The 25,796-nt window shown below is 59.8% G+C and overlaps 14 protein-coding genes across 14 annotated transcripts; 6 read left to right on the top strand and 8 right to left on the bottom strand.

The window, feature by feature from the left end:
• Positions 1-29: 29 nt before the first annotated feature.
• On the bottom strand, positions 30-443 carry SDRG_01661 (pirin (iron-binding nuclear protein); the record flags this gene model as incomplete). Its single annotated transcript, XM_008607195.1, has 2 exons — positions 30-121; positions 166-443. The coding sequence occupies 2 exons, from the start codon at positions 441-443 to the stop codon at positions 61-63; spliced, it is 339 nt and encodes a 112-aa protein (XP_008605417.1). The 3' UTR covers positions 30-60.
• Positions 444-873: 430 nt separating this feature from the next.
• On the top strand, positions 874-2,169 carry SDRG_01660 (hypothetical protein; the record flags this gene model as incomplete). Its single annotated transcript, XM_008607194.1, has 1 exon — positions 874-2,169. The coding sequence occupies one exon, from the start codon at positions 874-876 to the stop codon at positions 2,167-2,169; it is 1,296 nt and encodes a 431-aa protein (XP_008605416.1).
• On the bottom strand, positions 2,076-4,708 carry SDRG_01659 (hypothetical protein). The gene is made up of 8 exons (XM_008607193.1): positions 3,642-4,708; positions 3,479-3,592; positions 3,336-3,428; positions 3,142-3,283; positions 3,062-3,092; positions 2,955-3,018; positions 2,676-2,908; positions 2,076-2,630 (listed from the first exon to the last, which is right to left on the bottom strand). The coding sequence occupies exons 1-8, from the start codon at positions 3,957-3,959 to the stop codon at positions 2,210-2,212; spliced, it is 1,416 nt and encodes a 471-aa protein (XP_008605415.1). The 5' UTR covers positions 3,960-4,708; the 3' UTR covers positions 2,076-2,209.
• Positions 4,709-4,843: 135 nt separating this feature from the next.
• SDRG_01658 (cell division cycle protein 48) lies at positions 4,844-7,399 on the top strand. Its single transcript, XM_008607192.1, has 2 exons — positions 4,844-4,882; positions 4,945-7,399. The coding sequence occupies exons 1-2, from the start codon at positions 4,872-4,874 to the stop codon at positions 7,343-7,345; spliced, it is 2,412 nt and encodes an 803-aa protein (XP_008605414.1). The 5' UTR covers positions 4,844-4,871; the 3' UTR covers positions 7,346-7,399.
• Positions 7,400-8,200: 801 nt separating this feature from the next.
• On the top strand, positions 8,201-9,820 carry SDRG_01657 (hypothetical protein). Its single transcript, XM_008607191.1, has 5 exons — positions 8,201-8,489; positions 8,551-8,750; positions 8,797-8,925; positions 8,972-9,459; positions 9,513-9,820. Exons 1-5 carry the CDS (start codon positions 8,241-8,243, stop codon positions 9,740-9,742), a joined length of 1,296 nt encoding a protein of 431 aa, XP_008605413.1. The 5' UTR covers positions 8,201-8,240; the 3' UTR covers positions 9,743-9,820.
• SDRG_01656 (hypothetical protein) lies at positions 9,797-10,916 on the bottom strand. Its single transcript, XM_008607190.1, has one exon. The coding sequence runs from the start codon at positions 10,867-10,869 to the stop codon at positions 10,153-10,155; it is 717 nt and encodes a 238-aa protein (XP_008605412.1). The 5' UTR covers positions 10,870-10,916; the 3' UTR covers positions 9,797-10,152.
• Positions 10,917-11,426: 510 nt separating this feature from the next.
• On the top strand, positions 11,427-12,395 carry SDRG_01655 (hypothetical protein). The gene is made up of 3 exons (XM_008607189.1): positions 11,427-11,819; positions 11,867-11,971; positions 12,013-12,395. Exons 1-3 carry the CDS (start codon positions 11,620-11,622, stop codon positions 12,371-12,373), a joined length of 666 nt encoding a protein of 221 aa, XP_008605411.1. The 5' UTR covers positions 11,427-11,619; the 3' UTR covers positions 12,374-12,395.
• SDRG_01654 (hypothetical protein) lies at positions 12,340-13,130 on the bottom strand. Its single transcript, XM_008607188.1, has 5 exons — positions 12,991-13,130; positions 12,869-12,944; positions 12,700-12,822; positions 12,553-12,649; positions 12,340-12,512 (listed from the first exon to the last, which is right to left on the bottom strand). The coding sequence occupies exons 1-5, from the start codon at positions 13,086-13,088 to the stop codon at positions 12,406-12,408; spliced, it is 501 nt and encodes a 166-aa protein (XP_008605410.1). The 5' UTR covers positions 13,089-13,130; the 3' UTR covers positions 12,340-12,405.
• Positions 13,131-13,187: 57 nt separating this feature from the next.
• Positions 13,188-15,375, bottom strand: SDRG_01653 (hypothetical protein). The gene is made up of 5 exons (XM_008607187.1): positions 15,112-15,375; positions 15,019-15,069; positions 14,291-14,968; positions 14,017-14,238; positions 13,188-13,969 (listed from the first exon to the last, which is right to left on the bottom strand). Exons 1-5 carry the CDS (start codon positions 15,312-15,314, stop codon positions 13,258-13,260), a joined length of 1,866 nt encoding a protein of 621 aa, XP_008605409.1. The 5' UTR covers positions 15,315-15,375; the 3' UTR covers positions 13,188-13,257.
• Positions 15,376-15,671: 296 nt separating this feature from the next.
• On the bottom strand, positions 15,672-18,089 carry SDRG_01652 (hypothetical protein). Its single transcript, XM_008607186.1, has 6 exons — positions 17,844-18,089; positions 17,744-17,794; positions 17,139-17,690; positions 16,889-17,092; positions 16,621-16,842; positions 15,672-16,577 (listed from the first exon to the last, which is right to left on the bottom strand). Exons 1-6 carry the CDS (start codon positions 18,056-18,058, stop codon positions 15,866-15,868), a joined length of 1,956 nt encoding a protein of 651 aa, XP_008605408.1. The 5' UTR covers positions 18,059-18,089; the 3' UTR covers positions 15,672-15,865.
• Positions 18,090-18,186: 97 nt separating this feature from the next.
• Positions 18,187-19,792, bottom strand: SDRG_01651 (hypothetical protein). Its single transcript, XM_008607185.1, has 4 exons — positions 19,366-19,792; positions 19,160-19,304; positions 18,677-19,111; positions 18,187-18,622 (listed from the first exon to the last, which is right to left on the bottom strand). The coding sequence occupies exons 1-4, from the start codon at positions 19,713-19,715 to the stop codon at positions 18,545-18,547; spliced, it is 1,008 nt and encodes a 335-aa protein (XP_008605407.1). The 5' UTR covers positions 19,716-19,792; the 3' UTR covers positions 18,187-18,544.
• Positions 19,793-19,873: 81 nt separating this feature from the next.
• SDRG_01650 (hypothetical protein) lies at positions 19,874-22,078 on the top strand. Its single transcript, XM_008607184.1, has 2 exons — positions 19,874-20,147; positions 20,203-22,078. The coding sequence occupies exons 1-2, from the start codon at positions 20,025-20,027 to the stop codon at positions 22,015-22,017; spliced, it is 1,938 nt and encodes a 645-aa protein (XP_008605406.1). The 5' UTR covers positions 19,874-20,024; the 3' UTR covers positions 22,018-22,078.
• On the bottom strand, positions 21,991-23,337 carry SDRG_01649 (hypothetical protein). The gene is made up of 5 exons (XM_008607183.1): positions 23,277-23,337; positions 22,743-23,218; positions 22,572-22,691; positions 22,313-22,519; positions 21,991-22,267 (listed from the first exon to the last, which is right to left on the bottom strand). The coding sequence occupies exons 1-5, from the start codon at positions 23,329-23,331 to the stop codon at positions 22,088-22,090; spliced, it is 1,038 nt and encodes a 345-aa protein (XP_008605405.1). The 5' UTR covers positions 23,332-23,337; the 3' UTR covers positions 21,991-22,087.
• Positions 23,338-23,889: 552 nt separating this feature from the next.
• SDRG_01648 (hypothetical protein) lies at positions 23,890-25,389 on the top strand (the record flags this gene model as incomplete). Its single annotated transcript, XM_008607182.1, has 6 exons — positions 23,890-23,994; positions 24,042-24,084; positions 24,127-24,308; positions 24,355-24,684; positions 24,728-24,793; positions 24,851-25,389. The coding sequence occupies 6 exons, from the start codon at positions 23,890-23,892 to the stop codon at positions 25,262-25,264; spliced, it is 1,140 nt and encodes a 379-aa protein (XP_008605404.1). The 3' UTR covers positions 25,265-25,389.
• Positions 25,390-25,796: the final 407 nt, after the last annotated feature.

The raw sequence follows: 25,796 nt of genomic DNA, 5'->3' as shown, positions 1-25,796 counted from the left end.
CCTTCCTTGACGTGCGGGAGACCCTTGGCCGGAATCTCCTGGTATTTCGGCTCAGTCATCTTAAGCGACTTGGGCAAATTGAGCCAGAGCTGGAGGCCAATCGCGGGCTTGTTCCGGCTCGCTGGCATCTCCGAGTGGACAATACCGCGGCCAGGGCACATCCACTGGAGGTCGCCAGGCGCGAGCTCGCCGCGGTGGCCGCAAAAGTCTTCGTGGAGCATCATGCCGGGCGAGTGCGGCAAGAGGTACGTGATGGTCTCAAAGCCGCGGTGCGGGTGGTCGGGAAACCCACCGGGGAGCTGCACGTGGAACTCGTCGAGCATCAAGAACGGGTCGAGGCGGCGCAGCATCGGGTGGCCAATGGACCGGCGGACTGTCGCGCCGACGCCTTCGCGCTGGGCCACCGAGACAAAGCTCTTGGAAATGGATCGGGATGTGAACATGGTGGTCAAAGGAATAATGATGAGCTTGGTGCGCGATGACCAAAATGCCTGGAAGATGCTTCCACCGTCAACCAAGGTATCTGATTGGCCGAAACCGATCCAGCGCCGCGCGGTGATTGGTCCATTTCAATGACACCGACCAAGGAAGCATTTTCCAGCGTCGGATGCTGCATCGGACGCTGGAAAATACTTCCGATCGCAGCCACTGCATGATCTACACACTGCAAGGGTCAATCCCCCGAGCCTTGCTTATTGCCAAGCCCGTGTTCTGTTCTACATAGGTCCTTGGCATTGTCCCAACTTCGTAGTCGGCAGAGGAAATGAAAGGTGGATTTTGATATTGTATCTTGTGTATTGTATGGCATACGATTGGCAAGACACTGAATCGGCGCCAACCATTGGTTTGGTCATTGAAAAACCAAGTGCAACCATGGCGTCGAACGAGATGGCGGAGCTGGTTGGCTTCTTGTCGAGCCCGCGCGCGGATCTGCGGCAGTCGGCGATGCAGCTGGCGCTCGGGCTCACGGCCACGGACGCCGGCGTGCACCAGCTCATCAAGGCGGACGCGGTCAAGGCGCTCTGCCGCCTCGTGAGCGACGTCAACACGATCGCCCGCGACGCGATCCACGCGCTTGTCAACATCACGGCGACGCACCCGGTCGCGTGCGAGAGCGCACTGCAGTTTGACATTGTGAACCGCCTCATGAACCAGCTCGACTCGGACTTTGCGCACAAGGACCTCTCGATGATGCTGCTGGCGAACGTGACGACGACGCCGGACGGCGCGAAAGCGCTCGTGGCCAACGACACCAAGTACAAGGTCCGCGAGGTCATCTTGCAGAACCTTACGATGCTCTTCCTCGAATCCGAGCCCGAGCCCGATGGCGTCGACCTCGCGAGTGGCGAACCCAAGTGGGACGACGACTACCAGTACATTGCCAACGTGCTCGCCAACATTACGCAGCTCGAGGAAGGCCGCGACTTTCTCCTGCAGATGCGCAAGACCGCGTCGTCGTCGACGCCGCAGGCTCTCGTGCAGGTGCTTTTGCCGCAGATCCACTCGCCCAACGTTGTCCGTCGTCGCGGGATCGTGCAGGCCGTGCGCAACCTCTGCTTTGACAGCGACAACCACTTCTTCCTCTACGACTCGCTTGACGTCGTGGGCCACATGCAAAAGCGCCTTGTGGGGCCCGAGCCGCTCGAAATCGAAGAGAAGAACGGGCTCAGCGCGCTCGTGCTTGCTAGCCTCGGTCCCAAGAAGAAGCGCGAGTCCGACAACGCCGTGCGCCAGGCCGCGGTCGAGTGCCTCCTCCTCTTCTGCTCGTCCCGGAACGGCCGCAACGTCCTGCGCCAGCGCAAGGTCTACCCGATCGTGCGCAACGCCCACATTGTCGAGGGCAACGACGAGATCAGCGACCAGATTTACAAGCTCGTGGACTTTCTCATTCGCGACGAAGAAGGCGAGGAGCCCGATTGGGGCGAGATTCGCGCCAAGTCGCTCGGCGTCTCCAACGACGACGTCGAGCAAACAACGTCGACGCCCACCGCGCCCGCACCGGTGTTCGAGTCGGTGCTCGACAAGCCGGCGCCGGTCAAGGACGCGACAACGATCCACATCGAAGAGGACGTCGACGAGGACTGTGCAGCCGCGCTGGCCAACGAGATCAACCTCCTCGACGTGAGCAGCGACGAAGAGGACGACGACGTGCCTCCGCTTGCGCCGTAACTCGATAATTACTTTTATAAATCTCGACGTAGCGTGGACTCTAGACCTTCGAGTCGGGCAGCGACGTGTAGTTGCGCCGCGCTTCCGCATACGACGTGACGAGCGGACGTTCGGTCGTCAGCAGCGGCGACGCCGAGTCGATCGGCTCGACCGCCAGCACGATTGGAATCGCGTGCGTCTTGGTCGCTGGGAGATGCACGGCCGGCGACAATGACGGCTCGTTGTGCTGGTGCATGTAAAACACAAGGAGGAGGAGCGTCGCCGCCGCAAAGATCGAGCCGTACAGGAATATGTGTTCCCAAATGAGGAACGTCCGGTCGTCGTCTTCGCCGTGGATGTGCCCGGTCCCGCCCTTGCAGACGCCGTCGTTGCACGCAAAGCCGACGCGCATGTTGCCCGCGTCGAAGAGTGTGTAGTACGTCTTCATAAATACATCACCGAGGACCCACCACGCTTCGTCGCTAGGACGCGCTGTTCTGTGAGCGACAAAGATTACACTATCGTACCCGGAATTTTGAAGCTGGAGCCGGCACGCGCCATTGTCCATGCATGCCACGTAGTCGTTTGGTTGCAGCTCAAAGACGTTGTCGGGTGCCATCCCAAAGCGCAGCGCTGGAAAACTTGCGAGCGCCACGTCATAGCACATGACGCCGTCGCAGTTGAGGCCGGCCGTGATGGTCGCCACAACATCATCAAACTGTGTGCCCGGAATGCTAATGAGTGACGTGCCCGTGTCGACCTACATGTCGACTCGTGACGCGACGGCATCATTTGCGACGTAGTACAATGGCGAAGCAGAACGGCGCGCAGTAGTTGGTGGTGGCGTTCCCGACCGCAAAGCCATTCATCCTAAGATGCGAAGTAAGAAGGATGCGAAAAGGAAGCAGCGTACTTGACGGCCCAGTACGTGAACGTGTCAAAGTCTAGCACAGCGGCGTTGACACCCTGCATCATAGATGATGATGGTATCACCTGGGAGTTTGACCACAGGCGTATAGTGCCAGCTCGCATTCGGCCCCACGACCGAGAGGTCGTAGCCGCCCAGGTGCAGCTGTGAGCCGAGTGTCGTTGGGTCGGGCGTCATGTAAAAGGCAAACATGTTGCCCAGCTTCGGCTACACATGAGATACGATGGTGACTAGAGTTGTGAGAGCATCGATGCCGGACGTTGTCCTGGATGAGCTGCGAGAAGAGCGTCGGGCGTGTGATCTTGGCGAGACTCTCGAACGCCAAGCCCACGAGACCGTCGGCAATGAACAGCTGGGCGCAGAGATTCATGAGCCCATCACTTGACATCGCATCGATCGTACCTCGAGGGCTTTGGTTTCGGACGTCACGACGCCAAAGCGCGCCTTGGGGATTGTGAACGGGCCGAGGCCGATCGTGTCGACGCCAATGACGCCACGCACGGCGCCGCTGCCATACTACAGGAAGCATACATGAGCCTCGAGACTCCAACGCGCAAGGTCGGACCGCGTCCATAAATTGTTCGTTGGCGCTGTGGTACGTGCTCGAGAGGCCCGCGTCAAAGGCGGCGTGGACGCCGCAGGTCGTGCAATCAATGCTCGGCACCCACGTATCGCTGCTGCCCGTGTCGAAGACGACGCTGAGGTTCTGCTGCGGCGACCCGAACGCGAGCTCGCCGACGTACTGCACGTTGCCATAGTTTTCGAGCGGGACGCTTGCGACCGACGACGCATTGCTGCTGACGACGAGGCGCCGCGTCAAATGCAGCGTGTGGTGGGCGACGGCGGTCGCGGCGCCGGCGACGAGGAGGCGCAGCCAGACCATCGATCGATCTGCACTCCGACCACGATACCGTACACTCGGCCAGAGTATGCACCTGCTCCGGATTGGTCGAGCTCGGTGGGTTCGGCACGGCCAAATTATCGCTGGCCAAAAGCACTTGACATTTGTAGCGTGCGAAACGGTCGACCTTTCCTCGATGCTACAGGTCCTCGAAGATGCGATGGTCACATGCGCGTGCCGGGGCAGGACGACGACGGGGATGCTGTCATCGACATGGACGCCGAGGCGAGGAAGAGACGTGGAAGGAGATGGCTAGGATCCATTCCGTGGCAGTCGCTGACGGTCTCGTACCGGTTCCAAGGACCTCGTGGCCGCAGAGGAGGATCGGTCTAGTACCTGCACAATGGAGCGCACTCTGCGATGGCCAGCACCGGCTTCGCGAGACTTCGTCGGCGGCGTCACGCCCATAGCTCGCAGTCATTGCGACCGCAATGGGCAACAGGTGCGCATGTGGGCGCCCAGCGAACCGACGTGCCAGGTGCACCAACGTATCCGGCGGTGCCAACTGCCCAGCAATGCGCAGTCGCTCCGTCGATCGCACCCATGGCGTGGTTCCAGCTCCTCGTCCTCGTGTTCCCTGCATCTCCTTCTCCATGCTTGACCGTCTCCATTGAGCGTGTCCTCCATGGGCGGCCTCCTCCATGCACGTCGGTCGTCGTCGGTCGAAGCATCGCCCCGTCGCGGTGGTGACGTGGACGCTGGAAGCGCGGAACCATATCTCGAAATTTCGGCCGATTTCGCGTTGAATGTTGGTCACAGCATACAAAAAGCAAGTCACGTCCTGTTTAGGGTAGGGTACCGGATATCGCTGTATCCGGAGAGAAGATCCTACATATCGTGCGGCTCCCACGGGATTTTCATTTTCCAAAGAAGTCGGCCGGCGGCAGCAGCAGCATGGGTGACAAGTACGCATGACCGTCGATGGATGAGGAAGAGGATGGAGAGGCTTATGGTCGCTTCCTCGTAGAAAGCCGGAATTCAACGCTGGGATCATGGACCGCAAGCGGTCGCCCAACCGCCTCATCGTGGACGAAGCAACGAACGATGACAACTCGGTCGTGGCGCTGAGCATGGCCAAGATGGAGGAGCTCCAGCTCTTCCGCGGTGACACGGTGCTCATCAAGGGCAAGCTTGGTCACGAGAGCGTCTGCATCGTGCTTCAGGACGACAACTGCGAGGAAGCCAACATCCGCATGAACCGCGTCGTGCGCAAGAACCTCCGCGTGCGCCTCGGCGACCTTGTGTCGATCCACGCCTGCGGCGATGTGCCGTACGGCAAGCGCATCCACGTGCTCCCGATTGATGATACGATCGAAGGCGTCACGGGCAACCTCTTTGAAGTCTACTTGAAGCCGTACTTTTTGGAGGCGTACCGCCCCGTGAAGAAGGGCGACTTGTTCTTGGTGCGCCAGGCCATGCACCCTGTCGAATTCAAGGTCGTCGAGACGGACCCTGCGCCGTACTGTATTGTCGCGCCGGACACGATCATCCACTGCGAAGGCGAGCCCATCAAGCGCGAGGACGAAGAGAAGCTCGACGAAGTGGGCTACAGCGACATTGGTGGCTGTCGCCGCCAGATGGCCCAGATCCGCGAAATGATTGAGCTCCCGCTTCGCCACCCGACGCTCTTCAAGACGCTCGGTGTCAAGCCGCCGCGTGGTGTTTTGCTCTATGGTCCCCCGGGCTCGGGTAAGACCTTGATGGCCCGCGCCGTCGCCAACGAGACGGGTGCCTTCTTCTTTTTGATCAACGGTCCGGAGATCATGTCCAAGATGGCCGGCGAGTCGGAGAGCAACCTCCGCAAGGCTTTCGAGGAGGCCGAGAAGAATGCCCCCGCGATCATCTTTATCGATGAAATCGACTCGATCGCGCCCAAGCGTGAGAAGACGAACGGCGAAGTCGAGCGTCGCATTGTCTCGCAGCTCTTGACGCTCATGGACGGCATGAAGAAGCGCTCGAGCGTCGTCGTCATTGGCGCCACGAACCGCCCCAACAGCATTGATGCTGCCCTCCGCCGCTTTGGTCGCTTTGATCGCGAAATTGACATTGGTGTCCCGGACGAGAACGGCCGCCTCGAGATCTTCCGCATCCACACGCGCAACATGAAGCTCGATGACACGGTTGACCCCGAGGCGATCGCCCGCGACACGCACGGTTTTGTCGGTGCCGACATGGCCGCTCTCTGTACCGAGGCTGCGCTGCAGTGCATCCGCGAGAAGATGGACGTGATTGACATTGAAGACGAGTCGATCGATGCTGAGATCCTGGACGCAATGGCCGTGACGCAGGAACACTTCAAGTACGCACTCGGTGTCTCGAACCCTTCGTCGCTGCGCGAGACGACGGTCGAGGTGCCCAATGTCAGCTGGAAGGACATTGGTGGTCTCGAGTCGGTCAAGCGCGAGCTCCGCGAGCTCGTCCAGTACCCCGTCGAGCACCCGGAGAAGTTTGAGAAGTATGGTATGTCCGCCTCGAAGGGCGTGCTCTTTTACGGCCCGCCGGGTTGCGGTAAGACGCTGCTCGCCAAGGCCGTCGCCAACGAGTGCCAAGCCAACTTCATCTCGGTCAAGGGTCCCGAGCTCCTCACCATGTGGTTTGGTGAGTCGGAAGCCAACGTCCGTGAAGTCTTTGACAAGGCACGTGCGGCCGCGCCGTGCGTCTTGTTCTTCGATGAGCTCGACTCGATTGCGCAGCAGCGTGGCGGTTCGTCGGGTGACGGCGGTGGCGCCGGTGACCGCGTCATGAACCAGCTCCTGACGGAGATGGACGGCATGGGGGCCAAGAAGAACGTGTTCTTCATCGGTGCGACCAACCGTCCCGACATTATCGACCCGGCCCTCATGCGCCCGGGTCGTCTCGATCAGCTCATCTTCATCCCGATGCCCGACCTCGAGTCGCGCCTCTCGATTCTCAAGGCTGCGCTGCGCAAGAGTCCCGTCTCGAAGGACGTCGATCTCAACTACCTCGCCGCCCAGACAGACAAGTTTACGGGTGCCGACTTGACGGAGATTTGCCAGCGCGCCGCCAAGCTCGCGATCCGCGAGTCGATCCAGCGCGACATGGAGCGCGATCGCCTCCGTGCCGAGGCCGGCGACGACATGCAGGACATTGAAGAGGACGACCCGGTGCCCGAGATTACGGCTGCGCACTTTGAGGACGCAGTGCGCAACGCGCGCCGCTCGGTGAGCGACCGCGACTTGCAGCAATACTCGACGTTTGCGCAGACGTTGCAGCAGTCGCGCGCGCAGGTCAACTCGGCTGGCGGCTCCTTGGCCAACTTCAGCTTCCCCGGTCGCAACATCATTGGTGGTGGCGCCGGTGCGGCGGCGGCGGCTGTCGACGAAGACGAAGAAGACCTCTACAGCTAGAGTACACGCAGGACTTAAGGTGGAAGCGGAGCCTTAAATTATTTTTGTACTCGATTGGCCGTCTTGATTGGGCAGCGGTTAAATCTTGCGCCAGAAAGTAGCTATCACTGGGCGCCTCTGATCCAGTCAAGGTCAGTGTCGAGGAAGACGCAGCTACTAGGACATCCCTCCGAGAGACAGAGAGTCGAGCCGGCCGCTTGGGCGCGACCTCCACTCGTCGAACGGGCCGAGTCGGCAGCCACGAATCTCCCGAGCCCAAAGATCGGTTGCCAGGCGATTCTGATTGGCGTAAAATCAGCCAATCCGCGTCGTGCTGGTTTTGAGCTCGAAACGGGCGTAGAAACCGCCGAGCGTTGGCGCCGGCCGCAGGGCCCACGCGACGCTACCGAAAACGCTTGTGCGTTCCAGGATGCTTTCACTTGCGTCTCGGAGGTTGGCTGCTTTGCGTTCCTGACGTGTGGGCATCCTGCTGTTCGCAGCTGGCAGCTTCTCCGACGCCGAGCCTGCTCCAAGAAATCGAAGGTCGCATTTGGTTTCGGCTTGGAATAGTCGGCGACTTCTGATTGGCCATAATCCCCGCGATCTGCGCCCTCGCCTTGCATTTCCATATTTTTCAATGCACCGACGAAGGTTTCCAATACAAAAGCCCAATGCGTTGAAAATTCGAAAAAGAGAAGTTACAAGTGGACGGCTTTTTGGCCAATCACTGTTGTTAGGGCTAGGGCGGACAGGAGCGGGCCAATGAAAAATGTCAAAGCCGCGGATTTTGGCCAATAAAACACCAACACCCCTTCAGAGGGCCCATGCCTCTAAGATCTATGAGTACAACCGCGTCGTGGATCCAGAAACGAAAAAGCCTTCCCGACCGATAACGGCAAGGAAACGGCCCATCGCCATGTACGCCCAAGGCCACGCTTACGACGACCACGACGGCCGCCACGACCAGCAGATGCAGGGCCTCCTCCATGAGCAGTTCCAAATGCAGTCGCACATGGCGCATCACATGCACCACGAGCGGGCCCACGAGCATGGCGGCGCCATGGTGCACCCGACGATGCACCTCAAGGACAAGTCAGCCGACAGCATGCGCCTCGCCATGAACACGCACGACATGGGCGGCCTCATGGAGTCCAGCGACCATCTTGTACGCGCCAGCATCTCGCGCTCCGTTTGGTGTCCCTGAGCCTCACTGCGCCATTTATTAGATGCAGCGCATGTACGACCAGGACGACGATGAAGAAGAGGACGACGTGAAGCGCTCGAAAGGCGACGCCAACAGCAAAAAGCCGTGGACGCGCGAAGAGAACGAGAAGCTTATGCAGCTTGTCAAGCAGTACGGTGCCAAGCGCTGGTCGCTCATCGCGATGCACCTCCCAGGACGCGTCGGCAAGCAATGCCGCGAGCGGTACAGCACCTCTTGTATGCACGCCAAAGACTCATGTCATGTGTAGCTGGCACAACCATCTTAACCCTGCGGTGCGGAAGGATGCGTGGACTGCGGAGGAGGATTACGTGATCTTTGAATGCCACAAGAACGTCGGCAACCAGTGGGCGGAAATCTCCAAGATGCTGCCCGGCCGGTACGTCTTGTCGGATCCATTGCCATTGGATCCAAGCATTGCGTAGCACGGACAACGCCATCAAGAACCGGTATTACTCGACCATGCGCCGCATGCAGCGCCAATCGCTTCGGAAGAAGGGCTGCGCTCGCGAGACGAAGCCGCGGTCGCAGTCGCTCATCGTGTCGCCGACGAGCAGCGATGCTCATCACATGTTTCCTCGCGGCGCGCCGTTCCAGAAGCTCGTGCTCTCGGCCAACGGCAAGATGGACGGCAGTGGCAACAACAACAACGGCAACTTTCTCAGCGAGTACGACCCGCGCAACCACCACAACGGCATGGAGTTTGGGACCGGTCCGTTTGCCAGCAACAACAACAACAACAGCGGCGGTGGTTTTGCCGGTGAATTCCAGCACTCGCCGTTCGAATACCAGCAGCACCTGCGCCGTCACTCGTCCACGTCGGACGCGCCGCACATGATGATGTACCCGCCGAGTGGCATGATGCACACGTCGCCGACGTCGTCGTCGTCGGGCATGTACGACAACCAGCGCGGTACGCAAGCCTTGTCGATATGAAGCAGTGGGGCTCATATCGCTACTGCGTAGATGACGACAAGCACGACGAGAAGCACCACCACGACCCGCACGCGCACCACCGCGTATTAGACGACCTGCAGATGCGCGAGCAGAACAACGCGACGCGGCCCGTGTCGGTGACGGCGCGCCTCTTCCAGAACACGCACCCGTCCATGGTCAAAACCCCCGAGATGGACGGCGGCAAGATGCTCCTCAAGACGCCCGCGTACGACGCCGAGACGCAAGAAGTCTACATCTAAGTGCACACGTGCCTGTATTTCCATGCAACAACTTCTATGGTAGACGTATTAAGAGCAATCAACTAGTTTATTAGGCAATTATTCAACTTTGTTCTTATCGCTGGCAGGCAAAATGGCAAAATGGCAGGTGCAAATGTCAGGCGCTGGAAGGAAGCATATTTGCCGCAGGCAGCAGCATCACTGCTGTGGGTGGGAGATGAGGACTGGGACGTTGACCGTGGGCGAAGGTTGGGTGGGCATATCGGGTGGACAGTGATCAAGGAAGGTCGGTCGATACACATCGAAGGTACCCGAAGACGTTGACTGCGCGACGAGCCAACTGGCCAGAAGCGTGTGCCCCGAGTCCCGTTGCGGTGTGGTGGGACCAAGTAGGAGGCGAAGGAGGGTATGTACACGTTGCATTGGGGGTGTCAGCAGCTCGGCGCGTCCATGATAACTACTGTACTACTACGACTGTCCTGCTCCAAGATGGTTTCGAGCATCGCCATCTTCTTGCCGCCGCTGCGCGCGCGCTGAAGGACGAGCGGCGGCGCTTTCATGAGCGGCGCGCCGCTCTTGACACGGCTCGCGAGCTTGATTTTGTTCATTTCCATGTACACGGACGGCGTCGTTAGAAACGCGAGCACGAGCCGGAGGTACCCCTCGGCGACAAGTGGGCACTGCTGATGCGGCTTCTCAGCACCAATCTCAAGGAGGCCCGTCGCGTACGCGCAAAAGAGGCGGGCGCGCATCGCGGCGAGGCCATCGTCGACAACCGAGTTGCTAAAGAGACGCAGCGCCCACTTCTTGGGCGGCAGCTCGAGGTCCTGGACGAGGTCGAGCACATTGCTGCAGTGCTGGCAGTGGCCGGCCTCGAGGAGCGCGTCGATCTGGCTCTGGAGCTCCAGGAAGCGCGAGAAGCGCTTGCGGATGTTCCACACGAGGCCGTTGCGTGTGTTGGCCATCTCAATGTCGTACTCCATGTAGGTGCCATCGTCCGAGAGGATCGGGCGCACGGAGCGCACGACGAGGTGGACAAAGGCCATGGACTTGGGTACCTTGCCGTGCTTGAGCGTCGTCGGCGCCTTGGGCATGACCTTCTCTGCGCTGAGTGCGCTCATGGCGCGATGGCCAACAAATGTGCCCATGCTGTAGTCGGCGAATTGCACACTGGCCGGCGGCGTGGCAGCTTCGACGATTCGTAATAAAATACGCCATGTCTTGTCGCTGGCATAGAAAAAGTCGTTCGAATATGAATATTATTACGCGGGCGCCCAATCACGCGAGGATCTGAACAAGTGGCTTAAAAGTACTTCAACTTGGGGGGTTCAATTTGTTCAAACGGTCGTACAATGCATTGTACGTACGCTTTATCAACTTTTTGTATCCATGAACGTACGGGAAGTAGGGGTCCACCTGCAAGATCGCAGATTACTGAGACCACCAACACACAAGCGACAGGACCCACGACGCCGACGCGTTGGAGCATCCGCTACGAGCGAACGCGCTGCGTGAACGTACGCCAGAGATGCTTGCCCGTGGGGCGCCAAAGGATGTGGCGCGCAAAGTGGCCAAGGCCAGGCGATCGCAATCGGCAGTTAATCCCAGGAAGATCCGATCCGGGTGCACGAGGAACTGCGTCCGAGTTTACAGTGGGACGCGCACCCGCCTTGTTTGATCGCCGCCGTGGGACGAGAGTTCAGCAGCGTCACCGGCGTTTCGTCCGCCAACGCGGGCCTCTGCCGCCGGTTGACAAGTCGAGGGTCGGGATTAAGAGGGGCTCCTGAGCGGGGCTTGAGACTTGAGAGGGGGTGGTGGCCGATCGCAGCACGTGTCGAAAGGCCACATGTAAAAATACGCGATGCGCGCCTAAATTTAGCGCCGCATCAAAGTATGGGATGCGGGGCACGCAGCAGCAGGCCGAGATCGCAAGCCTGATCGCCGAGTGCAGCCGCGCGCTCGAGGCAGACCCGTCGTGTCTCAAGACGCATGCCATCCGGGGCCATGCGTGCCTCAAGGCCAAGCGCTGGGCCATGGCCGTCGACGACTTTAGCGCGATCCTCGACGTCCGGAGCGACGACGTCCATGGCCGCTTCAGGCACGCGCCTTCGTAGGCATCCCAGGAATCATGTATGTTGCATGTAGCCGGGGCATGGCGCTCTTCCAATGTGGCCTCATCGAGCGCGCGCATGACGATTTTTCGACCGTCTTGAGCATCAACCCGACCCATGTCATGGCCCGCTACGCCCGGTAGCCTTTGATGGTAGGATCGTCATGACGCGTGGCTGTAGAGCGGGATGCTACAACACGGAGGGCGAATTCCTGCGTGCGATCCAAGACTACACGATTGCACTCGAGTGCGACGGCCATGACAAGAGCATGCTCGAGCGCGGCGGCAGTCGGCTCTACCTGCACGAGACGGCCGAAAAGGTCATCAACGACAAGCTCAACCGCAGCTACCACCGGGCGCGCGACACAATGTCGTCGCCACCCGCGCCGCTTCGGAAGCGCCATAGCTCACCGTCGGCCCGCGCGCCACCAAAGCCGCCACTGGAGCGCAAGGCGTCCATCGACGTCGCGCGCGTCACGGTGGACCTCTCGGCCCTCTGCATCAAGAAGCCGCTCGTCAAGAAGGTCACCGTGACGTTATAACACGCTCCCAGTTGCTTTTGGAGTTGTTAGTCTCACTTGTTGTTGGCGGCGTGGACGTCGAGCTCCTGCGTGACGAGCGAAATGTAGTCTTCGTAGTAAATCCGGCCCGTGTCGGCGTCTTTCGCCACGTGCATAAAGCCTACGCCTGTCGATCGCATCGTGTATGGAAGCTGCAGTACCTTCGAGCTCCTTCTCGCGGAAGGGCGTGCCTTTGGTCAAGAGCAGCTCCTTCATGACGTCGGCTTCGATGTAGCCCGTCTTGTCCGGGTCGAGCACCTACGCACGCGACCTGCATGACTGCCTTGTACTCGGCATGGTCGTCGTACGCGGAACGCCGCCATGAGCGTCTCGTCCGAGTCGGGCTCGTACTCGTGGCTGTACATGACCTCGAGCATCTTCTTTTCAAACTTCTCATATGTCACAAACGTCGACGGCTCATCGTCTTGCATCTACACTCGTCCGTCCAGTCGATACATGCGCGTGCTCAGCATCTACCTCGGGCAGAATCTTCTTGATGATGTCCTTCTCGCTCGGGTACGCGCCGAGGTACCGCATGATCGTGCTCACTTCCCTATCTCCATGGCTTAAGGTCCGCCACTCCAGGCGTTGCGACGGACTCTTGGATGACGCAGCCCTTGCGCTCCTTGTCGAACATGTCGAAGGCGCTGCGGATCTGCGCGCGCAGGTACGCGTCCGTGTCGGGCGACGGGTCCATCTCGCTCGTCGAAACCCTCGACTGTTCAAAAGATCGCGTCTGGTATTATTAATTCGTACCGCCACGTACGAATTCGATGCGTAAAACATACCACAACCCTCCAGCCACATGTATATCGATATACTCATATAGGTAATACTCCCATCAACATGTAGCAATTACATAGTAACTACTCGTCCGTAAAGCCCGTGACTTCCATGTTGACAACGAGCGTCAGCACGTTCTCGAGCTCTTGCTTGGTCTTGTACTTGGGCAAGTCGATGCGATTGAAGCACGTATGTGCGCGCGGAAACGTGTGCTCGGGGTACGCGACCGTGTTGAGGGTGAAGTGGCAGATCCGGCCGTCGTAGCTCGTGAGCGCCTTGAAGCCCTGGACCGGCACGCGCGACGAGCCGGTCGTAAACTGCAAGAGACGCGCGCGCTCTTCGTCCGAGAAGGCGCCGACGACCTCCCAGAACCACTGCCACAGCTCCGGCGGCATGTCTTCGTTGCACTGCGTGTGCGTCTTCCAGTCGGCGAGGTCGATCGACGGCACGCCGCAGAGGATGAGCTCGAGTTCTTGGTAGTCAAACACGAGGATTAGTTCTTGGGGAATGACCTCAAAGATGCCGGCCATGAGGTGGTGCAGCTGCTCCGCGACGCTGTCGAGCATCACGTGCCGGAGGTGGAGGTAAATGTACTCCGACTTGTTGGCGTCGTTGACTTCAATGTGCCGGCCGTTCTCCTTGAGGTCGATCGTGACGACTTGGCCCGTCGCCTTCCGGTGGTTGACGCTAAAGTCGAGGCCCATGTCTTGGACGCCGTCGTGCTCCTTGAGGTACCGCATCGACTTGTACAGCTGGTGGTCAATGAACTCCAAATCGCTAAACGAAATGGGCACGCTAGCCACATGCATGATTAGCTTCCTCGAGCAGCACGAGCAGGTTACCCGAGAATGTGCTTGAGCACGGGCAGCGCCAAATGCGCCTTCATGAGCTGCCCTTCGAGCAGTGCGCGGCCGATGAGGCGCCCCGCGCCCCGAAAGTAGAGCAAGTGATCGACGCTCACATCGACGCTGTTGGGGTTGATCACGTACGCCAGCGACTCGACGTGCGCGCACATGAAGAGCCCGATCGTCTCGTCAAAGAGCTTTTCAATCACCATTGCAAACCTACGCCACGCATCGAGTGTGGACAAGTTGTCTGTCGGGTCGGACAATGTACCACTCGCGCTCGAGGCCGCCGGCGTCGATGGCCACTTCGCCGACAAACTCGATCCGGAGCGGCATGTGGATGTGCTCCATCTGAATGCCAAGGATCTGCTCCATGGACTCGACGAGGATGTTGTCGCGATGGACGCGCATCTTCAAGTGGCCTTCTTCCCACGGGTGCAGAAGCGCCGAGGTCTGCGTGAGGAACCAAGAATACTTGTCCTTGAAGGGCAAAGTCGCAACCTCCTCGAGGACACTCAGGTCTTCTTGCGAGATGACGTAGCCGCGCGACGACATGGCTGCGTCCACGTCCTGGTACTCGCGAAAGGTCATCTTGCCTTCCGGGTGCTTGGGCGACATGGTGAGCTGCGACACGAACGCGACCGAGTGCTGGCCCTCGTCATGGCTCGACCGCGCCCAGACGCGCCGCCCGTCTGTGTCGAGCTTGCGCACCCACTCTTGCCGATTCCGCGCACCGCGCTGGCGTGCGTTGAGCATGTTCATGCGTCGCCGAATGAACGACTGCTGTCGGCACGCAGCAGACGGCGACCGCGGCGGCTTGTCGGCGGCCGTCGACGAGAGCCGGAACTGGAAGCCCTGGTCCGTCCCACAGAGCACGCACGTGGGAACCGACGGTTTATTGTGGAAGTCGCAGACTGTGCAGTGCCACTGCCCGTCGAGCTCTTCGCGCCTACGCACATCACGTCGTCTCAACCTATCTCGTGCGGGCGGGTGGCGTACGACTCTTGTACGTTCTGGCGCGTGAGCGGCTGGCCGTCTTCAGTGTATTGCCTACGTCCACTGAGGCCATAGCGAGAGGCGGCGGCGACGTACCCGCCGAGGAACGGGTGGTGCAACGATGACGAGAGGAGGCCCGACTGGCGGATGCAGTAGTGGATCGCGACGAACGCGCCGGCGCCGCCGAGGCCGACGAGCACCCAGACCCACGCCGGCGTGTCGCTGCTCAGCGCGTGGACCGCGCGTGGCATCGTCGCGAGGAGCGTCATCGCGCACAGCAGCCGCGTCGTCCGAGTCATGATCGTCCCAGCAACCGACCGACAAGGTCGTCTTGCAAATGTGCAATTCGAGCAATCCACCATCACAGTGGCACCGCGTCATAAACAGGCCACTCTAGTTACACCCACGTGTGATACGGTTATAACCGACAAACCAGCAATATAACAACATGCAACTTTGTTCTAACAGGTGATAACAGGTTTGACAATGCACATCGTGCACGTATAACACACGGGGCGCGACCGGCTTCGCGAAACGAGCCAGCGTCGCCGCTGGCGTCTGGTCGCCTCCGTCGGTGGGCATGGAGGCTCTGGCGTCATCGCGATGGACGCCCAAGCCATCAGCCCCCAGTGGCGGGAGCAGGATCGGTTTCTCGAACGTTTGGTCAAATTGCATGCACGTCGAACGAGATGGGGAGCATGTGGGAAGCCTCCTATCATCCGGAGCTTGGTCGACGATCAGCCTTCTACATGGTCGCATGCAGGCAAGATGCAGTGTGAGGCAAGGTATATAGTATTAGTAGGCAACAGGGAGTGCAACGAGGTAACACGGTCGCAGCGTCGTCGCATCCTCACTCGTCCGTGAAGCCCGTGACCTCCATGTTGATGACAAGCGAGAGCACGTCTTCGAGCTCCTTCTTGGACTTGTACTTGGGCAAGTCGATGCGGTTGAAGCACGTGTGGGCGCGTGGGAAGGCGTTCTCGGGGTACGGCACGGCCTTGAGGGTGAAGTGGCATATCCGGCCGTCGTAGCTCGTGAGCGCCTTGAAGCCCTGGACCGGCACGCGCGACGAGCCGGTCGTAAACTGCAAGAGACGCGCGCGCTCTTCGTCCGAGAAGGCGCCGACGACCTCCCAGAACCAGCCGAGGAGCTCCGGTGGCATGTCCTCCGAGCTCTCGGTGTGCATTTTCCAATCGTCCTGATCGATCGATGGCACGCCGCAGAGCACGAGTTCGAGCTCTTGGTAGTCAAACACGAGGATCAGTTCTTGCGGAAGCACCTCAAAGACGCCGGCCATGAGGTGCTGGAGCTGCTCCGAGAAGCTCTCGAGCATGATGTAGCGCAGCCGCAGGTAAATGTACTCAAGCTTGTTGGCGTCGGTGACCTCAATGTTGCGGCCGTTCTCCTTGAGGTCGATCGTCTCGACGTCGCCGTTGATCTTGCGGTTCGTGACGCTAAAGTCCAAGCAGAGCGCTTCGACGCCGACGTTTTCCTTCATCCACTTCATGCTCCGGTACACTTCGTGGTCGACAAACTCCAAATCGCTAAACGAAATCGGCACGCTACTCGTCATATGAGCACCGTACGTCCGTCTCAGACGCGTACCCGAGGAGGTGCTTGAGCACCGGCAGCGCCAAATGGGCCTTCATGAGCTGTCCTTCGAGGAGCGCACGGCCAAGCAGCCGCCCCGCGCCTCGAAAGTACAGTAGATGGTCGGCACTGGCTTCAATGCTGTTGGGGTTGATCACATACGCCAGCGACTCGACGTGCGCGCACATGAAGAGCCCGATCGTCTCGTCAAAGAGCTTCTCCGTCACCAGCGCAAACCTATCATGTTGGGATCATGAGCAACTTGCATACGAAACGAGTCGACCATTCGCGCTCGAGGCCGCCGGCGTCGATGGCCACTTCGCCGATAAATTCGATCCGGAGCGGCATGTGGATGTGCTCCATTTGCACGCCGAGGAGCTGCTCCATGGACTCGACGAGGATGTTTTCGCGGTGGACGCGCATCTTGAGATGACCGTCTTCCCACGGCCGGATCAAGGACGACGTTTGCTCGAGGAACCACGAATACCTAACACGTCGTTTCGCTAAGAACTGATACGGTACGTGTATCGTACTTGTCCTTGAAGGGCAGCGCCGCCACTTGCTCGAGAATCTCCAAGTCCTGCGCCGAGATCTCGTACCCGCGCGACGCCATGGACGCGTCGACTTCGCGATACTCCTTGAACGTCATGCGCCCTTCCGGGTGCCGCGGCGTCTGCGCGAGCTGCGACACGAACGCAAGCGAATGCTGGTGCACGAGCTCCGCGCTATTCGCGGCTTCAAGCGCGACAGGGTTCGGCACAATAGGCTCGCGTTTGCCCCAGTGCCGCTTCCCGTCCGCGCCGACCTTGCGCACCCAGTCCTGTCGGTTGCGCGCGCCGCGCTGGCGCGAGTTGAGCATGTTCAGGCGGCGAATCGCAAACGAGCGCTGGCGGTTGAACGAGCCCGAGTTGAGGAGGTCCGACTTGCTCAAATTGGTCGTCGAGATGCTGCGGCGCGGCGTCCGGGGCGAGCCGAGCCCAAGCTTGAAGCCCTTGTCCGTGCCGCACAAGACGCACGACGACGTGGACGGCTTGTTGGAAAAGTCGCACACTTCGCACTTCCATTGGCGGTCCAATTCTTCCTTCCTATGCATCATCCATCATCCTACTCGAATCTTCTTGTCGCTGCGGCAACGTACGATTCTTGCACGTTTTGGCGCGTAAGCGGCTGGCCATCTTCCGTGTACTGCCTACGCCATGCGCATGAGCGTCGGCGACACTGGCGATATGACGCGATACCCGCCGAGCAGTGGCTGCTGCAGCGAGTCTTCAAAGCTGTGCTTGCGGCAGCAGTAGTACATGACGATGACGATCAAGATGCCACCCGTCACGTAGGCGATCCATGGCGGGATCGTCGCGGGCTGCGTGGACGAGTCGGTCTGCGCGCAGACGAGCGCCGGCGCGAGAAGGAGGCCGGCCAGGAGCTTGGGCAGGACGCGGGCCACGGAAAGCATGGCGTCGGAGTGATCTCTCGACTGCTCAACGTTCGGAATATATTGCGCAGCCGTTAACCGCATCTCCGAGGTCAATGAATTAAAGTACATACAAACACCAAGATCATCAGTATCCCCGTGTTTTAAAATACAGAAAACTCGCGGCGCGACATCGCGTCGATTTTATTTTATTACGCCGCTGGAACCCACCGCCGATGTAACACCCACGGCGAGCCGAGTTGGTAACGGACGCCAAGCGCCAGCATGGCGTGCAGGAAGCGCGTCGGTCGATGAGCATGAGCTTGGTCGACGTCGAGCGCCGGCGCCGAGAAGCGTACTCGGTGTCGCACGCTGCTGTCTCGACGGCTGTATGTATGGCTGGCCCGCCCCTACAGCTGGCACATGATGGGCAAGATGCAAGAGCTGTCCTGACGCAAGTCGGCCTTAATGCCAAGTCGCAACGAAGCAAGCGGCGTGGATCGCTCACTGGTTATGTTAGCGACTACACTACTGGCGCGGCGCCACGTACGACGTCAGGTCCTGCGTCCACGACTCGTTGTAGTGGCTACCGAGGATGTCACGGAACTAGACATAGACAATGAAATACTACTGCGCTCGGACGAGGGTGTCTAGGATTACCTTGGCAATGTCGGCGTCCGTCATGGGCCCCGTGGCATCCCGACACGCGACGGACGAGAGGACTTCGGCTTCGCCGATACTGCCCACGACCATGCATGCGATCGACGGATGCGCGCGCTGCACGTCGAGCGTGTACTGGATGGCCAAGCTCTCGACAGACGGCTGCGACGCATACGTGGCTTTTGAATGGGCGGCCAGCCACGTGAGCGCCTCGGCGCAGCTCGCACGCAGCGCCGGCGAGGCAGGGTGCCACGACGGCGGGCCACGCGACGTGAGCAGACTCATCGAGAGCGGCGCCGCATTGATGACAAAGATGCCCTTGGCCTCCCACGCCTTGGCCTTCGCCAGCAGCGTGTCGTTCTGGAGCGTCAGATGCGAGTAGCTTTGCACGATCTGCAGCGGGTGCGGCGAGTTCTGGATGAGATCGTCTAGCACCTATTAGGTGGCGTGAGCCACGCACGCCACGCAGCGTCGTCGTATTACGTCGAGCGGGTAGCCGCAGATGCCAATGAGGCGCACGAGACCTTCGCGCTGGAGCTCGGCGAGCGCCGGGATCGCCGTGTGGAGCACAATCTCGCGTGCGACAAACTCGACGTCGTGCAGGTACACCGCATCGAGGTACGTTGTCCTATACGCAGCTTGAAGATGCCATCTCCAGATCTCCAGATGGGGTCGGCGAAGCATCGTACCCGAGCTTTTGCAGCGACTCGTGCACGCTTTGGCGAATGCGGTCGCGCGAGTAGTCAAAGACGCCATTCGGGTGCAATGGACTCGGGTACCGACCGCACTTGGTCACGAGGATGTACTCGTCGCGGGACGTCTCGAGGTTCGCCAGCGCCGCGCCGACGACTGTTTCGGCGTTATTGTACCACGGCGACGTGTCGATGAGGCGCACGCCATGCGCAAAGGCCGTGCGGAAGGTCTCGGTGGCGACCGCGACGGCTTCGCCCGGGAGCTGCTGGTAGAGGCCGCCGAGGCCAACAGTGCCAAGTGCGAGGCCGTTGGTCCGGGCCTTGAGGTCTTGGATGGTCGTCGTCATGCTGCGTCAAGCGGATGCGGAAGTTGCTTCGTTGTCCTTCGGCGCTTGGTCATCGGTCTCTCAAAGTTGATACGCTTAGTCGATCACTTCTAAGAACTCGGCGGGATCATCCGGATACGATCGGGCGTTCATTGGCAGTGTGGGACGTCGCCGCATACATTGGTCCAATGCGCGCGCGCCAAAAGCCAGCCGTCGGGTGCGGCGTATCCGGATCCAATAAAAAAAAGGCAACCGCGATTTAATTGGAGGTAATTATTCCGTCTAGCGTCGCCGGGAATACATCGAGAGATAGGTGGTCGCGCCGAGACAATGACCTCGCTTGCCAAGACGACGACGACGACGACGCCAGGCCCGATGAAGCCCTGCTCGTCGATCGCATCCAAGTCCACCATCGTGCAGCCGTCGGCGACTGCGCTCAAGGAGTTCCGCAAGGTACGACCACGTGTGCATCGCGACGTGTGATCCTGACCGCATCCTCGACGAATAGCGCTGGTCGATCTTGTCGGAGAGCGAGCGCATGCATTGCCTGCGTGGCACGGGCGTGCAGTTCTTCGCCACGGTCGCGGAGCTCGTGCCCTGCCTCGCGTGCCGCAGCGGCGCCGAGAGCCTCTTTCTGCGCGCGACGACGACGCTGCCGCTACTCTGCGGGTCGCTCAACCCGGGTGGCATGAACAACACGAGCATCCAGCTCAACGACTCGGGTGTTGTCCAATTCCATACGGACCAAACCTTTGTGCTGCATCCGACGTACCTCGTACAGGCCGACGCAACGCTTGCGCTCTTTGTGTCGCACGAGACGCAGAACGTGATCCAGACGACCGCGAGCACGCACAAGGGCCATAAAGGCAACAAGCTCGCCAAGCACAATACGACGCTCAAGGTCAAGACAACGACGTTCAACTACGAGACAACGATGAAGCTGCACATGCACACGAATGGCACGACATCGTCGTCGATGATGACAACGACGACGACCACGCATCACCCGTCGTCGCTGCTGCCGACCGCGCCCTTGCATCCGGCAATGGCGGCGAGTGCCAACGGTGCTGCGCCGCCGTCGCACCATCCACTCGGCATGTTTGGTCCGCCGCCGGCCGGCCTCGACCTCGGCGCGATGGGCCATCTGGGCAGTCTCACGCTCGGGCTGAGCAGTCTGAGTCTGGGACTCGGCATGAACTTTGCCAAGTCGAGCAAGCGCTGTGCGCTCCACTCGGCGAAGCTCAAGTCGCACCCGCGGCCCGGCACGTTTACGAATCTGTGGGAGAAGATGACGCCCGAGTACCAAAACGAAATTACGCAAATCGACTCGGACCAGTTTCTCAACGACCTCGAATGCTACTTGAGAAGGCACCGGTTTTGCTGCCGCTGCAAGGAAAAGGTCCTCGAGGCGTACGACCTCCTCGTCGGGTCGGGCTGCAGCGAGAGCGACTGCGAAGACTGCGCGGGCTTGCACTGCTACTCGGACGACAAGAGCTCGTCGAACGGGTCGTCGTCGTCGCACGAAGAGCCGAATTCGGTCACGTCCCACGACGATGCGAGCGCGTTCCTCTTTGACGAGATTAGCTTTTGCCGCGACACGAACCAGATCATCGTGCCGGCGACGCTCGAGTACCTCCTCCAGCTCATGGACCGCGCCGACCAAGAAGTCGTGCTCGATCGCCACGCGCGGACGCTCGCCGAAGCCCAAGACGAGGTGCTCACGTGCCTCGGGCTCGTCGTTTGGGACAAGCTGCAAATGATGTGGAGCAAGATCCAGTGCGAAGAGCGGTCGTCCGAGCTGCTCTTGTACTGCGCGATTGCAACGATTCGACACAACTTTGACATGGCGGTCGAGGCGCTTCATGGCCAAGAGATCATGGAGCAGCTCCTCGCAGAGGAGGAGGAGGACTCGCGCCGCGAAGAACGCAAGAAGGAAAAGCGAAAGGAGAAGAAGAAGAAGAAGAAGAAGGCCGCGACCAAGTCGGCCGCGTCCGACTCGGCGACGCCGATTGAAGTCGAACCGACGCCCACCAAGCCGAAGAAGGTCAAGAAGGTTGTCGCACCAAAAGCGCCGGTGCCAGCCGAGAGTCCGAGCAAGATGCGGCTGGACGCGGACGCGGAGCGCCAGCTTCTCTCGTCCATGGGCTGGGAGCACGACCCGGTCGACGAAGCCGACGACGACGCCGAGAGCCTCATTCCCGAAGACGACATGCTCTTCTGGAAGCGCAACAAGAGCGACCTCGTGACGCAGCGCATGGAGCAGCGACAGAAGCTCCAGGAGAAGTTCAACGCTCTCCTCCAGCGCAACAGCTCGGTCGTGTAGGTAGTTGTAGATATTAACTCGACAACACGTTGTAGCGTGTCGTCCATGACGGCCATGACCACTCTCTCTTCTATGGTACGACGAGGCCATCCAGTGCGGTCTGGCGCTCGAGGCGCCCAATGACCTGACTCCGCGCCTTGTCTGACACCGCACCGAGTTGCCTTAGTAGTGCTTGCAGCTCGACGAAGAGCGCATCGAGCTGCGCCACGTTGGTGTGCAGACTGGCGCCGTGCGTTGCTAGTGTCGCGATCTACATGGGCGTAGGCTCACACGACGACGAGCAATACGAACGTACCGGCGTGGCCCACGTCGGCAGTGTCGACGACAACGTGTACTCGAGTGTGCGTGTGAGCTCCTGAAGGGCTGCGTCCAGCGCCGAGGGCGAGCAATGGGCATCGGACATGGGCAGGCGATGCAGCGTCGCGCCAATGGCCCTCGAGAGATCGCGAATTTGGTCCCCGTAGGCTTTAAAGAGCTCGGGCAAGTGCCCCAGTGACGCGCCCTAGAAGATGGGGTATGAGAGGTATGATGGAAGGACGTCTGTCGCGTCGTACATGGTCTTGGAGGTGCGAGTGCAAATGAAACATTTTGCGCTCATGGGCCCAGCGCCGCTCCATGCTGTGGAGGGCCTTGGTCTTCTCGTGGACGACGGCAAAGACAGCCGCGAGCTGGGCCTAGTACCACGTCATGCTTGCTTGCACCGAGATGACCAGTACGTTGTCTACCATGGCGTCGGCCTCTTGCTTTTGAAAAGCTTGGTCCGCCAAGCGCTCGACGTAGCAGAGCTGGTAGTAGAGCGATTCATGGAGCTCAATCGTCTCCTGCTCCGTGTCCTTGGCGGACGTCGTTGGCGCCTGGGACTGTTTGGGCGGCGCCGCAACGTCGAGACGCGTAGAGCTCGTCGTTGCTTCCGTGCGCGCTTTCTTGACGACCTTTGTCGGTGTCCGTGTTGGCTCGTGCGCAGCCTTCTTTTGGCGAAAGGCCTGCAGCCGCTCGGCCACGCTGCCAGACAACGGTGCGGCAGGCGCGGGCGCTTGTGTCGGGGCCAGAGCCGTGCGTTTTGCTGATGTAGCTCGTGCATACGGTGCTGGAGCTGGAGCAGGTGCTGCCGATGTCGACGCTGGGGCCGGCGGCGGCGCCGCAGCTTGACGTCGCGCTGGAATGTTCAAGCTCTGCGCATACCGTGACGCAACGACCTTGACTGAGAGAGAAAGAGTGAGACGCGCGCACTGCGTTAGCATGCCATCGACGTCTCATACCTTTGCGCTTGGGCTTGGTATCGCCGGCGCTGCCACTGCTGCGACCGTCCGCCATGCTGATAGATTTAAAACTCAAAACTCAAATTGTATCCGGATATGAGCCAAATTGAGTTTCTGTCCAGGAGTGTATGCGGATCCATCGTGGCTGAAACCGATTGGCGTGGGTGTCCGTCCACATGGACTGTCCTAGAGATACGACTAACTAACATGTAAAGTGCGGCATCGACGGTACACAAAGAGCATGGAGCAAGCCGCGACGTAGCTTCTGCCCCGCTGCGGAATCCACGATGCACAGATGCACCACTAGCTCCTACGTACAATCCGTCAACCGGGCCCACGTTCATACTGCTGACTCGCCGGGGTCGCCTGCATATTGCGGTTGAGGTTGTTGTGAAGCGAATTTCTGCGCTGGAGCTGGTCTTGCAACCTTGCGAGCGATACAAGGCGTGGGTACCCATTCAAGGCCACGGTCAACTGTCCACCATGGAGCCAGCTCTATTTGCACAGGTACTAGGGACGTAGTCAGTCGGTAGCACTGGTCATTTGATTCCAAATCCATTTGGTGCATCTCACGTACGTTGGGCTGCCCGACGTGGCGTTGGCTCCGTTTCGTATGAAGAAATCGACGCTTTCGAGCGGTTTCACACTCGGCGATTGCCCGATCCGCGCCGCCGCCATGGACGCCGACGTCGACTACAAGGACGACTCGTTCGACGAAGTAGAAAGCCCATGCCTCTCGCATGTCTTCGTGACGTGTGTTATTAGGGCGCATCGAGCCCAGAAAAGGCGCGTGCGAGTCCCACGAAAGGTGGCCGCCGGTCCGCGATCGACCCTCACGCTGCTACCGTAGACGACCAAACGCGCGATGCAGTCGCCGTGACTGCGGCCAAGAAAGTCACCACTGTGAATGCGACGACCAAGAAAGAGACCGAGCTCCAATTTCTCCAAAAGAAGATTGGTGTCTACCGCAAGGCCAACGAGACGCTGCGCAAGGAGCTCGAGTCGCTGCACTCGAACGACGCGCTTGTCCACGTACGCTTCTCACGTCGTTTGAGACTGGCAAACGATGTGGGACTAGCTCGAAAACAAGGCCCGCGAGAAGCAGCTCCTTATCGAGAAGCTCGTGCATGAGAACCGGTATTTGGCCAACCTCCAGCGCACGCAGGCCAAGCGCATTGAAGAGCTCGAGGCGCTGAAAGAGCATTTTCCAGCCAAACACCACTCGGTCATGGAAGAGCTCCGCGTCTGCAAAGAGACCTTCCGCATGTACAAGGAGCGCGAGAAGGCGGCGGACGAGCGGTCGGCCAAACTCCACCAGCAAGTTGTCGACTTGACTCAGCGCAACAAATCGCTGACCGAGAAGATCAAAGCCCACGAAAGCTACAAACCGCCAAGTGACGCAGCCAAGGTCGACGGCAACCCAGTTTGTCGTTACTCACTGGATAAGCTAGGACATGGACGATGGCCGGGAAGACGAACTGTTGCAGCTCCAGGCCCGCGTGGCGCAGCTCGAGAAGGTGCGTACTTTTGGGTGGGAAGCCGTTGAATGGTCGCTGGATCTCGATCGCTGTTAGACCAAGCGCCTTGAGAAAGCCAAGTACGACCGCATCATCAAGGCGTGCGAAGACCAGCTGGACGAGTGCAAACGCGAGATGGAGTCGTTCCAGGCACAGCTTTTGGACAAGGAGAAAGAGCTCCGCCTTCAGGTCGTGCAGCTCAAGAAGCTCAAGCGCACGCTACGGGAGCTCGTGGTTGACACACAAACCAACCAGCAACTGTGTTCCTTTTTGCAAGGCGCGTCGGTGACCTCGATGACGCACCGCATCGTCGGGCCCGACGGTTCGGCCAAGAAGGTGCCGATGCCCCCACCGACCTTGGCAAGCGACAAGCGGCCAGCGCGAATACAACAGTCGACGAGGGTGGCCGAGCCTCGGTCCGCCCTACGACCAGAGAAGAGCACGGACGACGAGATCCAAGATGATGGCTAACAAATGCTTGCCGGTACTTTAATCGTACTACTAGTATTAATAGGCTTACTATTGCACTTCTACGAATGACTGACCATCCGCGGCGGTGGTCAATGAATCGCGGAATCGTTGCCATTGGCTCAAAGATTTGAACGGGCGCTGAGTTGCTCTTTGTGTTTCAAAGCTGCTCGAAAGCTCGAGGTGGTAAAGCTTGAGCCACTGGCGGTGCAGTACCGCGGCTGTCTTGTGAAGGATACATATCGCTGGCTTCCATGGGGTCCTGCGGCCATCCATTGCGACAGGCGCTGACGACCGCAAACCTGCGGCTGATGGCTAGTTTTCGTGGGGCCCCCTACCTGGGTGGGTACCTCGTTCTATAAGCACTTCCACTTCATCGGTGACAAAGACGAGGCGTTCTGAAGTTGCCGTTGCGGATGCAATGCACGCGCACGCCCTCCTGCTCGCCATCGCCTGAGATGGTCGACTTGTTTACCTCACAGTAACCTCCACCTTGGCTAATCCATGCACACCGGACTTCTCGCGCTTTGTAGTA

This window comes from Saprolegnia diclina (genome assembly GCF_000281045.1).
Source record: "Saprolegnia diclina VS20 unplaced genomic scaffold supercont1.3, whole genome shotgun sequence".
Classification (NCBI taxonomy): domain Eukaryota; phylum Oomycota; class Saprolegniomycetes; order Saprolegniales; family Saprolegniaceae; genus Saprolegnia; species Saprolegnia diclina.
This window is presented reverse-complemented; position numbering and strand designations above follow the sequence as displayed.

Bases quoted from the DNA above. Each gene is read 5' to 3' on its own strand.
- SDRG_01659 (XM_008607193.1), bottom strand. From the start codon at position 3,959: ATGGTCTGGCTGCGCCTCCTCGTCGCCGGCGCCGCGACCGCCGTCGCC. The intron at 3,284-3,335 runs GTCCGGCATCGA...TCTCATGTGTAG, and splicing joins CGCAGCTCATCCAGGACAAC to CCGAAGCTGGGCAACATGTT. The intron at 2,631-2,675 runs GTACGATAGTGT...AGCGCGTCCTAG, and splicing joins CTCCAGCTTCAAAATTCCGG to CGACGAAGCGTGGTGGGTCC.
- SDRG_01657 (XM_008607191.1), top strand. From the start codon at position 8,241: ATGTACGCCCAAGGCCACGCTTACGACGACCACGACGGCCGCCACGAC. The intron at 8,926-8,971 runs GTACGTCTTGTC...AGCATTGCGTAG, and splicing joins TCCAAGATGCTGCCCGGCCG to CACGGACAACGCCATCAAGA. The intron at 9,460-9,512 runs GTACGCAAGCCT...GCTACTGCGTAG, and splicing joins CATGTACGACAACCAGCGCG to ATGACGACAAGCACGACGAG.
- SDRG_01656 (XM_008607190.1), bottom strand. From the start codon at position 10,869: ATGGGCACATTTGTTGGCCATCGCGCCATGAGCGCACTCAGCGCAGAG.
- SDRG_01655 (XM_008607189.1), top strand. From the start codon at position 11,620: ATGCGGGGCACGCAGCAGCAGGCCGAGATCGCAAGCCTGATCGCCGAG. The intron at 11,820-11,866 runs GCACGCGCCTTC...TGTTGCATGTAG, and splicing joins GACGTCCATGGCCGCTTCAG to CCGGGGCATGGCGCTCTTCC. The intron at 11,972-12,012 runs GTAGCCTTTGAT...GCGTGGCTGTAG, and splicing joins GTCATGGCCCGCTACGCCCG to AGCGGGATGCTACAACACGG.
- SDRG_01654 (XM_008607188.1), bottom strand. From the start codon at position 13,088: ATGGACCCGTCGCCCGACACGGACGCGTACCTGCGCGCGCAGATCCGC. The intron at 12,823-12,868 runs GTAGATGCTGAG...GGACGAGTGTAG, and splicing joins TCAAGAAGATTCTGCCCGAG to ATGCAAGACGATGAGCCGTC. The intron at 12,513-12,552 runs GTACTGCAGCTT...CGACAGGCGTAG, and splicing joins CCGCGAGAAGGAGCTCGAAG to GCTTTATGCACGTGGCGAAA.
- SDRG_01653 (XM_008607187.1), bottom strand. From the start codon at position 15,314: ATGACTCGGACGACGCGGCTGCTGTGCGCGATGACGCTCCTCGCGACG. The intron at 15,070-15,111 runs GTACGTCGCCGC...CAGTGGACGTAG, and splicing joins CACCACCCGTTCCTCGGCGG to GCAATACACTGAAGACGGCC. The intron at 14,239-14,290 runs GTACATTGTCCG...TGCGTGGCGTAG, and splicing joins GGCGGCCTCGAGCGCGAGTG to GTTTGCAATGGTGATTGAAA.
- SDRG_01652 (XM_008607186.1), bottom strand. From the start codon at position 18,058: ATGCTTTCCGTGGCCCGCGTCCTGCCCAAGCTCCTGGCCGGCCTCCTT. The intron at 17,795-17,843 runs GTATCGCGTCAT...CGCATGGCGTAG, and splicing joins CAGCAGCCACTGCTCGGCGG to GCAGTACACGGAAGATGGCC. The intron at 17,093-17,138 runs GTACGATACACG...ACGACGTGTTAG, and splicing joins GCGCTGCCCTTCAAGGACAA to GTATTCGTGGTTCCTCGAGC.
- SDRG_01651 (XM_008607185.1), bottom strand. From the start codon at position 19,715: ATGACGACGACCATCCAAGACCTCAAGGCCCGGACCAACGGCCTCGCA. The intron at 19,112-19,159 runs GTAATACGACGA...GCCACCTAATAG, and splicing joins TCTGCGGCTACCCGCTCGAC to GTGCTAGACGATCTCATCCA. The intron at 18,623-18,676 runs GTAATCCTAGAC...GTCTATGTCTAG, and splicing joins CGGACGCCGACATTGCCAAG to TTCCGTGACATCCTCGGTAG.
- SDRG_01650 (XM_008607184.1), top strand. From the start codon at position 20,025: ATGACCTCGCTTGCCAAGACGACGACGACGACGACGCCAGGCCCGATG. The intron at 20,148-20,202 runs GTACGACCACGT...CTCGACGAATAG, and splicing joins CGCTCAAGGAGTTCCGCAAG to CGCTGGTCGATCTTGTCGGA.
- SDRG_01649 (XM_008607183.1), bottom strand. From the start codon at position 23,331: ATGGCGGACGGTCGCAGCAGTGGCAGCGCCGGCGATACCAAGCCCAAG. The intron at 23,219-23,276 runs GTATGAGACGTC...TTTCTCTCTCAG, and splicing joins TACCAAGCCCAAGCGCAAAG to TCAAGGTCGTTGCGTCACGG. The intron at 22,268-22,312 runs GTACGTTCGTAT...ACGCCCATGTAG, and splicing joins TGCCGACGTGGGCCACGCCG to ATCGCGACACTAGCAACGCA.